The sequence below is a fragment of the Crinia signifera genome, chromosome 19 (genome assembly GCF_055691185.1).
Source record: "Crinia signifera chromosome 19, ASM5569118v1, whole genome shotgun sequence".
In the NCBI taxonomy this organism is placed as follows: Eukaryota; Metazoa; Chordata; class Amphibia; order Anura; family Myobatrachidae; genus Crinia; species Crinia signifera.
Window position 1 is genome coordinate 85328044 of NC_139226.1, and position 12181 is coordinate 85340224.

A 12181-nucleotide genomic window follows, 5' to 3' on the forward strand; every position below is an offset into this window, starting at 1 on the left:
CGTCCTATCACAGTACAATGCACAGGTGGCATCCTATCACAGTACCTTGCAAAGATCGTATACTATCACAGTACCTCACAAAAATGGCATCCTTTCACAGTACAATGCACAGGTGGCATCCGATCACAGTACCACCATGCAAATATGGCATCCCATCACAGTACCATGCAAAGATGGCATCATATCACAGTACCAGGCTAGAAGTCACTGAACTCTTCAGAACAATCCATTATGTATCAGAAATGTTGGCAGATGGAGAATGAATAGCTGGTGCTTGATTTTTTACACATGTGGCAACGGGTTTGAATAAAACGCCTGAATTCAATAAGTAACAGGTGTGGCCAAATACTTTTATCCATATAGCGTATTTGTAAAGCGAGCGAAAGGGACTTTTCACCTTTAAAACTATTGCTGAGGCTTTTATGCAGGATGGGAATAATTCCCAACCACCAGAGATCTCGGATATTTTGGTAGGTGCTGGCTGTCTTTATAGGTTTAATAAGACAGATAGCATGCACCATATGGCTATACGTTATCTGAAACTATTTTTTTTTTTAAATAAATATTTCCCTTTAAATGGTGGATTTATCTTTGTCCACAAATACGAGGGCAGCGTACTAAAAATACACAATGGAAAAGTGTCTAAGTGCAAGCCATCATCCGCCAAGTGATATTAACCTTAACCACTTCCATGTACAAGTTTATTTTGTAATTGTGCCTCCTGTGCACCCCGAGAATGGCTCTAGCATAACCCTCTGGGGATTGAGAAGAGTTCTTTGGTCGGCTGCCTGGAAAAACAGTAGCCAAAAGATGAAAACTTAAATTCAAACACATGTTAGTCAACATCTCTTACCCATTGTGCGGGACTGCAGACTAGAACAGACAGTCGGAAAAAATTATGGATGAACTGTTAACCCTCTGGAGAGACGAGAAACACATTATATATATATCCCCGACTCTTTGCAGAACACCTCAGGCCTGTTACCAGGGATGAGAACAAGTCGCAGCTGCATTAAAAATCTGTCAGTGGCCAGGACATGGTGATTGGGAGGTATTGCGCTATACTTCTGCGCTACTCATACACATAAACAGCGCGTAGAACGGAAGGAGCACTTAGTGCTGCAGGGGGGGGACTTTATGATTTATATGCATTACAGAGTGATTTCCATATTGAATATATGCTCTCGCTACTAGTGTTAGCCAGCAGTATAATAGGCTGTTAGTTTAACCTTTTCACACATCACTGGCAGCTAGGTTTTGCTAAATGTAAAACAATGACAATAATGACACAAATAATACCGTATAGAGTTTTTCATGATATTATTTTGTTCATATTTTGGGTTGCCTACCCTCCCAGAATGGCCGGGAGGCTTCCAAAATCAGGCCCCCTCCTGGCCCCCTGAAAAGATTAGCAACCCTCCCGGATTCTGGGGAACCCCCACTCCCCCCTTGATCACTGCGTCCTCCCCCCAAACACAGCGTTTAAATACCGCAATCTGTGGGTCTCCGAGGTGGGGCTAAATTGTCATAGTCGCATCATTGTAGCCCCGCCCCCTCCATGGAGACCGGCAAATCGGGTTCTTTTACATCCTGGGGGCATGACTTGAAGACATCACGCTCAAGCCCAGCACCCGAAGTGCTGATGAAAGTCTCCACTCCAGGCTTTTCCAGGAGAGGAGACTAGAATAGTAGGCAGCCCTGCTTTACCATACTATAGTATAATAGTGTCCTGAGCGCAGTGAGCCATGCGAGGGGACGCGGTACACGAATATTGACTGTAGGAATTTGAACGATCGGTATTATGTATGTGTCGGGATTTTTACACCATGTCGGTATAACAGCGCCAATCAAGTAATGGTCAGTAAATCAGTTGCGGGTAAATCATACTGATCCCCATTTGGCTTAACCTCTTAAGCTGATAATCGTGAGAATTTTGCAGGCTATGCCTTAATGCCCAGACTGGCAAGCCCGGGAAATTCTTGAGATTGACAGTGATTAGCGCCAGGCAGTGCTGCTGAGTTCATTGCTGAAAGCAGCTGGCTTCAGCACTGCCCGGCTCCCTCTCCTCCGCCCTTCCCCCCCGCTGCTGCATTAAGGGACAGGTCGCTGGGGCGCAGGGCGGGGCAGCGGCTGATACACAGTTCAGCGGTGCCGCCTGGACCTGGGGACACAGTGGTGGGGTTTATTTTTAGGGAGCGCTCTCTTAGAAAAAACTTGCCCAGTGGGGAGCGCTCCCTAAAAAAACCCACCACTGAAGGGGTTGATGGCCAGTAGCCCATTAAGCCCAAGGGAACAGATGGCCCTGACTACAAGGGGTATGTGTTGTTAGGTAGACAGACAAAAGGTCAACACATGAAAAAAGGTCCATATGCAATAGTTCGACATGGTAAAAAGATCGACACAAGCAAAATGTTTCACTTTTTGGGTGTCTTCGTCAAATGGACCCCATATATGTGCGTATATGCTGCGCTCGGCCAACTATTTTATTCTCCCTCTATGCCCACTGGGATGGTAAAGTGCTTTGTTTTTTTTTAAACTCATGTCAACCTTTTTTCAGGTTGAACTTTTGCTTGTGTTGGTCATTTGACCATGTCGGCCGAATGCATAAAACATTTTCTATTGCTAAGTCCTTTGTTATAAAGAGTTAATGAAAGGGAAAACTGACACATTAGGCCTAATTTACAAACTCTGCTAAACTTCCACTAAAACCGCACATGTGGGTGTTCTATTAAAGCATTTATAGCTTTCAGCGTTGGCTCTGCGTCTGATAACCCAATGGGAAGTTATGGGAGCTTCAGGGAAGGTTTGAGACTGTCTAATGGACAGAGAAGAGAGTTTATGTGTAAATAAAAAAGTTCATTGCTTTTAGCACCAATGTGTATGAAACCTAAACCACTGTAACAATCACACATTGCCTTTTATTGCGTAATTGCATTAAAAAAGGAAAAAAAGCCAATTCCTCATTGGATGTATCTAAACGGAATCTTCATAAACAAGTCTTTGTAGGTTTATCTTGTGTTGTCTGACTGTTTCTTTTCTCCATCACTTAGGGAATCCCCCGTCGACTGCAGCGTCAACAAATGCAGCAAACTCATTGGATCGGAGAACAACGGAATGACGTACAACAGTTATATGGATGAAAAGAACACTCCACCCCCAAATATGACCACCAATGAGAGGAGAGTCATTGTGCCAGCAGGTATCTCCGATTATATTCATCCACTGCAAATCACATTTGAACTTGATGGACTAAGGGCGGTATTGAATCCCAGATTCCAACTGTTGGAACGTTCCGACAGTCGGAATCCTTAGCTGTTTTCGGTCAGCTTGCCTGCAACTCAACAGATGGAATTTAATGTTCCAACTGTGGGTCGGAGAAATTTGGGCGTGTTGGTGAAAAGGGGATTGTCAAGAAACAGCCGTGAATTCAACAACCCGGTGGCTGTTTTCCGACAAAACAGATCCCACTTGTTGTTAAGTCGGTTATGTTTTGTCGTAATCTGCCTTCAATGCTGTCGGAAACGGCAGCATTGAATAAGTCACAGCTGTTATTTCACCTGTCAAAAAAAGCAGCGGACATTGAACTAAATGTCTAAAGGCACTAAATGTATTTTTTCAACCTCATCAACTATGTTACTAAGGCCCTTACTCAGATCTGATCGCAGTACAAATTTGTTCTCAAAATGGGCAAAACCATGTGCACTACAGATGGGGCAGATGTAACATGTATAGAGAAAGTTAGATTTGTGTGAGTTATTTTGTTTCTGTGCAGGGTAAATACTGGCTGAATTGTTTTTACACTGCAATATAGATTTCAGTTTCAACACACCCCACCCAAATGTAACTCTATACATGTTACATCTGCCCCACCTGCAGTGCACATGGTTTTTCCCAATCTGAGTACAAATTTGTACTGCGATCAGATCTGAATAAGGGCCTAAGTGAGGAAATGCTCTTATTTGTTGCCAGTGATTCGGAGTGCTAGTCATGGTCATCTTTATATGTGTGTTACTTCCGGGATATGGTCACTATTGGGTCACCAGCAATTTGTTAGACAGTTATTAGGTCGACATGTGTCTAGGTCAACATGCTGGAAGGTCGACATGAGTCTAGGTTGACATGGGTTAGGTCGACAGGGTCATTAGGTCGACGTGGTTTGGTCGACAGGTAAAAGGTTGACATGGGGGTTTTCACTGTTTTTGGAGCCAACATGTGCTGACAGGTGGTATTTCATGCCCTACCATCCACTAGGGCATGGTGGGAGAATGAAATAGTGTGCCGAGCGTAGCGAGGCACCGAGCCCGAAGCATGGCGAGTGCAGTGAGCCATGCCAGGGGACGCGGTGCACTTTAACCTTTGTCCATGTCAACATTCTGGTAAAAAAAAAACAATGAAACCCCCATGTCGACATTTTGACTGTCGACCTAATGACCCTGTTGACCTTACCAATGTCGACCTAGACTCGTGTCGACCTAGACACATGTCGACCCAATGACTGTCTAACAACTTGCTGGTGACCAACTGATCCACAGCACCTGGCACTCACTTCCTCCTCGCTTTCCCTGCAGATCCCGCCTTGTGGAGCCAGGAACATGTGAGGCAATGGCTGGACTGGGCTATAAAGGAGTATGGACTGATAGACATTGAGTCATCCCTTTTCCAGAATATGGATGGCAAAGATCTCTGCAAAATGTCAAAGGAGGATTTTCTACGCAGCACATCCCTCTATAACACGGAGGTCTTATTATCTCATCTCAGCTACCTCAGGGAAAGTAAGTGTCAGCTCCTTATATATAAATCAGGTTTTCACGGCCCGCCACGTGTTCCCGCCAATTCTGCATCACACAACTTTAAAGGTCCAAAATGCTTATTCACACAAAGCAGCAATACTGTGCATTGTATCCTCTGTCGGTCACAGAGACGCGGTATTCCGACTGTGAAATATGAGGCAGCATCTTCTTTGTACCCTCCAGATATATAAGCAGCAAAGGTACCTTCAGGTTATCATTTTCTTAAGGACTCCATACACTATGCAATTTTGGCTCGATCTCACCCGATTCCGACGGATCTGGTTCAGAAATCGGATGAAATCAGCACAAATCGCATGTATATGACCTCTGATCCAACAGCTATATGGTATTAAAGAAGGACTAAAATATAAATCAATCCAATATACAGATGTTCAGACTATAACATGTAATTTTCCTACCCAAATTATGAGCATGTGTTCCATAAAGGGAGCCACATTGACTGGATTGACTTACAACACTGTAAAATGCTTTTGGAAAGTCCAGTCTACCGATGACCTTTTTTCCACGTGTGTATGGAACGCTCATACAGTGCTAATGAGTATAGTTCCCAGTACAAATGGAATTGTGCAAATATAATTGACCAGTCCAGGACTACGGTTTGTCCCACTTTCACATTGAAACTTGCCTTGGACACGTTTTTGTGGATTTCCCAGTTTTGTTGAGCAAGAAAAACTGAACTAAATTGTCTGGGGCCAAGCCCACCTTTGGTGCGATCATTACAATTTCATGTAAAGCAGCCTTGTTGGCAGGGGTAGGATACTGTGGGGTTTATTAACTAAAACGGGAGTTCTATTGAAGTTGGGGTGTTGCTATGTGCAGAGAGTTAGATTTAGGTGGGGTGTGTTCAAACTGGAATCTAGTGTCAAAATAAAGTATTTACCCTGCACACAAACTAAATAGCTCACACAATTCTAACTCTCTCTGCACCTGTTGCATCTGCCCCACCTGCAGTGCAGCATGGTTTTGTCCCTTGAAATGTGCTTTGCAATCAGGTCTGAATAACCCCCTACATCATGATGCCTAGTATATCTTGTCTGCATCTTTATAATCAGTATTACTTTCCTGTAGAATTCTGACCACTACAGTTGGTCCACACCCTGAGAGATTTCAGAAGATAAAATGTTACAGCTTTCAGATTGTTTAGTATAAATGCCAAGTCATCTTCATGCTGGGCACACACTGGGCAATATATCGTCTGTATCGGTACAGCTGATATGTCTAAGAAGTATGTTGTTGCAGATGTATCGCATTGACCCAGCAGTACAGGCTACGCAGAATATACAGTATCTGCAGATACATTGGGGCATTGGGTTATGTGAATGGGTGACCTACAGATGCCCTGTACACCGGTTGCAGGTCCTGACGTCACAGCTTGAGCAACATATTGAGCGGCCGGTCAGGAAGTGCATACACTTACCTGAATGGGACGCGATCTGAGCAATGTAGATTGCTCAGCACACAGGGCTGCATAGCAATGTTCCAGTGATGGGAGCAGAGCGATTTGTCAGGGCCAGTGTCCTCCGGTGGGAACACTGGCCCTGACCATCGATTAACTAGATATATCCATCATGCTGAATATTAAATGCTGGGCGATAGCGACACACAGGGCAGCGCATCTTTATCCCTACACATAGCCCCTACACATGGAGCGATGTAGGGGCATTCTAGTGAGATCGCTTAGAATATGCCCTGAAATCGCCCCATGTGTAGGGACCATAGCCCATAAGGGGCAATCTAAGATCTGTTTTATCAGACAGGGGCCATCTGACAAAGAGCAGTACACAAGGTCACTTGTCACGCAAGATCCCATCGTGCTTATGTTCACTTTCCTACATCATTCAGTATACATAAGTCATGTATCACTTTGCTGCCCCACACAAGGAGAACAGGAAGTAATTGTGTCCACACCCCCCCCCCCCCCCCCCCCCCACACACACACCCATATCCCGGGGACAGAGCAGACATCTGCATCCCATGTGCCACAGATCTGACCAATCTCAGATACTGTTCCAGCACTAATCACCCCTGACCTGCTTTCCATTGAGGTCACCGAATACTGGCAGCAAGGTCTGCTGGCATGTGTGTACACATTAACCCTTTGATGATAAATCGTACTTGTCAACCCTGTGGATAGAATACTAGATCATATAGCAAGAAGTCGGCATATGTTTCACTTTACTATTATTATCCTTGATTTATATGGAGCCGCGGGATCCGCAGCGCCTACTTACTGAGTACATAAATAAGAACACAGGAACTTCAGTACAAGACAGTATAGGACAAGCACAGGGTATATAACCATATCCGCATCAGCCGATGGAATGGACATAAGTATCGGGGGGGGGGGGGGGCAGAAACGAAGGGATTAAGTGCCATCAAAGGAAGTATGGATGGGAAGAGGGCCCTGCTCGTGTGAGCTTACATTTTAAAGGGGAGGGTCAGACAGACAGGATGACACAGATGGGGAGACAATCAGAGTGGAACTGATTTTTCCAGTAGTCCAAATGTCTGTTTTAAATGAAGCATTAAACTATGATAATATTAGAGCTATTTGCATAACTGTGGAACATTCCACCTCAAGTAACGGCCGGTGCATTGACGAGTGTTCTGTGCCAGCAACAGATAGCGCATACGGGAGGTTATTTATTACAAAATAGGAAATCAGTATAGTGATGCAGCATGACGAAACGAGGCAAGGAAATAAGCTTACCAAGATTTCTGCTTTCAACATGTTTTATTATCATAGAATTGCAAATTTCTTATTGTAATGTAAGGATCAAATGATGGCATTTTAATATGCCACTCAATCACCATGGAATGATACACATGTATATTATGTATGTTACTACTAGTTTCTGGAAATCCCACTCAATCCACAATCTTCCTGTGTTTCATAGCATGATGACACCCACAGACCTGCCTGGGGTGGGTCCGTGTCTGAGCTACATGGTAAGCTCCAATTCGGGGGTGGTATGTTTTGTTGACTTTATGTCAACATGGTGGTAATGTCAACATGATTAGAATGTCGACTTTGTGAAAAGGTCGACATTATGCGGTTGCAGACGAGCTTAATGTTGACGTTTCAACATTTTAACTGTTGATGTTGTGTCGACATTATAAGTGCTGTTGAATACAGTCACTCTAATGTTATCGACACAGACATTTGACTACATTTCCTTCAATTAAGTATTGCCTGTTCCCAGAGCAGTTGGAGATGGGGCAGCATATAATGGAAAGTATTATACATAATATACACACTTGATTCCATGGGGTTTGAATCAAAAACGCAATAAAAGATCACTGCAGCGGATTTTGTAACTTGTTTATGTAACCATTACCCTTGTCTTCAGATGAGATTATTAATATGCGTATATATTTTCCATCTAGGCAGTTCATCGTTGAGTTACACTGCACCTTCTCACACAGATCAGTCTTCTCGAGTGACTCCTAAGGAGGGTAAATACATATTTTGGATTTTCTCTTCCTGAAGCTCTTTGTTGCATTGGGATTATTTTGAGGAATGCAACGTCCGCATATGGAATATTTACATTTCATGTTAGAAACCAAAAACTATTATTTGAAAGTTATCTTATATAATTTATCTTTAGTGCACATTTACCAGTATCACGTGTCCTAAATCTCATGATTCTCAACTAAAGTGACAATAAGATATATTAAGTCTGGTGAAGTGATAAAGTGGAAGGTGACAAGGCACGAGCCAATCAGCTCCTTACTGTCAAGTTACAGGCGGAGATTGAAAAACGAGTTAGCGGATTGGCTGCTGCGTTATCACCTTCCACTTTATCACTTCAACAGGTTTAGTACATTTGTGTACTTTGTTACTGTTGCTGCTTGTTCATTCTGATACATTTGTGGTTTCTTACACTGTAAGGCATAAAAGACATAATTAGAAAATCAGCAGCAGGAATCCATTTAAGCCAGCACCTCGCAAGATGACATTAACAAGTATATTGTGAGCTGGAGCGGGCAGGAGAACTGCCAGAATAATCTTGTGTAAAATCCATTACAAGTAGATAAATAGCGCAACTCAGCTTTCCTACAATCATGTGTTAATTGTACTGCAACAATGTTTTCTCTATTTGATGCACCTTGAAATCCAGCTACCATGGCTTTAAAAGCCCCCATACACTACACGATTTGGGCCCGATTTCACCCGATTCTGGAGGATCAGGTCGTGAAATCTGGTGAAATTGCCCAAATTGCATAGGGAATGACATCCGATCCGATCTGATCCGATGCGCGGTCCCGTGTGCATCGGATCAGATCCGGATGTGGGACGGTCTGCACATAAGATAAATCATGTGCAGCCGTCTGGGGGAGCAGGTCTGGTCCGGGGGAGCTGCAGGAGAGCTAGCGGGTAGGGTCAGTTGTAGAGGCAGGCTAGGTTCGGAGAGCAGGGTCCGGTCCGGGGGAGCGACAGGCTGGGAGTGGTGACCTGTCCGGGGGAGCTGCAGGAGCAGACTGGGAGCGAGGACCGGCAGGAGATGTAGCGGCAGGCGGGGACTGCAGATGCAGAGCAGAGTCCGGGGGCCCGGCGGGAGAATAGAAAGAAATCCAACTCAAAAGACTGGACGGCTGCTGATTGGCTGAACTCTCAGCCAGTCAGCGGCCATCCAGTCTTTTGAATAGGATGGTTTCTGTTCTGCCCAGTCTTTTGAATTGGATTCTTTCTATTCTCCCGCCATGCCCCAGGTCTCTGCTCTGCATCTGCGGTCCCTACCTGCAGTGCCTCTACATCTCCTGCAGCTCCCCCGGACCGGTCCCTGCCTGCTCCTGCCACTCCCCTGGACCGGTCCCCGTTCCCAGCCTGACGCTGCCGCTCCCTCTGACTGGACCCTGCTCTCCGATCCCCACCTGCCTCTACAAGTGACCCTGCCCGCTACCTCTCCAGCAGCTCCCTCGGACCCTCCTCTGCTGCCGCTTCCCGGGTTTTTACATGTGATAAATCATATCCAATTTATCATATGTAAAAAATGTCACAAGTGCCAAATCTTATCAAGCTTCCCCGGGGAGCTGCCGTGGGAGCTCAGGGGAAGTCGGGGCCGACTTGTCCTCAGGACAAGTCAGCCTAATGTATGGGGGCCCAAGAGATACCTGAGAGACCAGGTGTAAATCTTTACTTACAAAGCACCTAGTGCTATATTTTCTATACAATGTCTTTGCAAAGCTGCCATGTCCTCGATTGTTTCAGAAGTTGGAGTTAAAGGGGCAATTATATTAAATAGAAAACATGCTCGGTTTTGTAAATTGATATACCCGGCAGCACTGAAAAGTGGCTGCATAGTAAATTTTGCCCCTTAAGCTTTTGAGAGATCTTGATTCTTAAAGCACCAATCCAGTGTTATGTGACTTGCCCTAAAAGAAAGTGAGCAGGTCGTCAGTGTCTCGTCCGACCCGCTCACGGTGACATGGGGGGGCACGACCCGCTCACGATGTGCACCGTGAGCGGGTCCGATCCAATGGCGACCCGCACCCGGCAGTATGGTCGTTATTCAGATCCTACCTGCAGCAGGTAGGATCTGAATAACGACCGACCCTCGGGACCGCGCATCGGATCAGTATCGGTCCACACCAGGACAGAAAAGGGCCCAATCACCACACAATCTACATCCAATTGGTCGGAATTGGATCTAGATTGAGGGTATCGGGCCCTAGTCCTCCTGGTGTGTACCCAGCATAACACTTCACTGGTATCCCTTATTTGGGCAGTGTGAGCCCCTATAATGTTAGAGATCTACCCGATTAGGTTACCTTGACGTTTGGTGGGTTAGATCATAATATAGGACAATTTATGACTAAAAAAACACTCATATACTATTTATAATTATTAAATATATCAAAATTGTAATGGCTATATGGTGCACCTGCTCCCTTTTTATGTTGAATCTTCTATGTCAGTGAGGCTATTGCTGTATGTGAGAGGGGACAGGAGCAGTGACATGATGTGAGCAGTGGAATGGAGGCAGCATGAAGCCACAGACTGAGAGTTATATAGTGGGAGGAGCAGGGTCCCCCCAGCAGCATAGAGTATATCAGGAGATAAGTGATGTGTCAGTGAGGACAGTGCTGCATGTGACAGGGACAATGACATAATGTAAGGAGGATAGCAGGAAGCCACAGATCAAGTTAGAAGGTGGAAGGAGCAAAGCCCCACCAAAAAAAAAGTGATGTGAGACTCCCATTATAATGATGCTTGATAGTGGTAGTTTATGCAATGCTTGGTTACTTCATACAGCTGGTGTGTGTCACCCTTGGAAAGGCTAGCTGCGGGGTACTACAATAATGCTGAAACCTGCAAAATCATTACATAGGTCTAAAAGGTTCTGGATGCTTCCTGTCCCAGCAACAGATACTATGCACAACTTCTTATAAGAGGTAGAATAGGGCTGGTTCTCCTACATCAGTGCCAGGCTTTATCATTATTACATAAGGCGCAAGTGCTTGTCAGCACCGTACATAGGGCACAACATTAAAACAATACAGAGTACACTGAACTAAACATAACAGTAACAGAAAGACTAAAACAGAGCACAGGTGACAATTAGCAGCACAATTCCCAGTACACAATACAGCCGGGATGTAGGGAAGCAGAGGAGGTGTACAGGAGCAGGTGGCCATTGGAAGAGATGAATAATTACAAGTGAGATAGACTTAAAGTTGCAGCACAAGTAGATTAGTAAGAGACTCCTGTGGTGCTAGGTGGGCCACTGACTTTTCACTTCAATACGGTGATTACAAAGTTTTCCTGTAGACTTTTCATTCCAAGATCGTCTTCAATAAATCTCTGCTCGGTCTGACAGAATGGCTTTGTTTGCAGAAGCCGTAAGTCTAGTTCTGGAATAGAGCAGAGACTGTGGTTGGGGGGGAAGGTACAATGACATCAGATGATGTCTGGTTCTGTGGAATGGTTCACATCCCCGAGGGACCCATTGAGGTACACTAATAGCGTTAGTTAGTCCTGAGAAACAGCAGTACCTTCGTGTGGCGCATTTACCAGATAGACAAGTAACACTTAATACATCCAAAGAGCTGGGTTATACTAACCCTGACTACAGTGGAAAAAGATCTGCAGCAGAACTGGGAACTAGTGGATGAACGCTTCACAGACATAGGAAAAAAACAGCTGTAATCCAACCAAAGACTTGTACGCTGGCTGATAATCCTCTATATATCCTCAAATACTTGTAAAAAAAAAAAAATCTGTAGAATTGTTTAGTATCCAATCAAAATATCTTTCCCTGGATACAACCTTGCCATTACAATGCCTGTTGTATCAACCATACAGTAGAACACAATATTCTTCTATCTGCTCAGTAATGAGTGATGGAAAAAAAGAAAGGGCATGTTGC

The 12181-nt window shown here is 44.7% G+C and overlaps 1 protein-coding gene across 2 annotated transcripts in view; it reads left to right on the forward strand.

Annotated features, from left to right (window-relative positions):
- Positions 1-12181, forward strand: part of FLI1 (Fli-1 proto-oncogene, ETS transcription factor) — a 55944-nt gene that overhangs the window by 21529 nt on the left and 22234 nt on the right. For both annotated transcript variants that reach the window (XM_083162839.1, XM_083162840.1), the window contains exons 3-5: positions 3051-3199; positions 4569-4772; positions 8199-8267. In XM_083162839.1, the coding sequence (XP_083018965.1) occupies positions 3051-3199; positions 4569-4772; positions 8199-8267 (422 nt within the window). The remainder of the gene's footprint in view (positions 1-3050; positions 3200-4568; positions 4773-8198; positions 8268-12181) is intronic.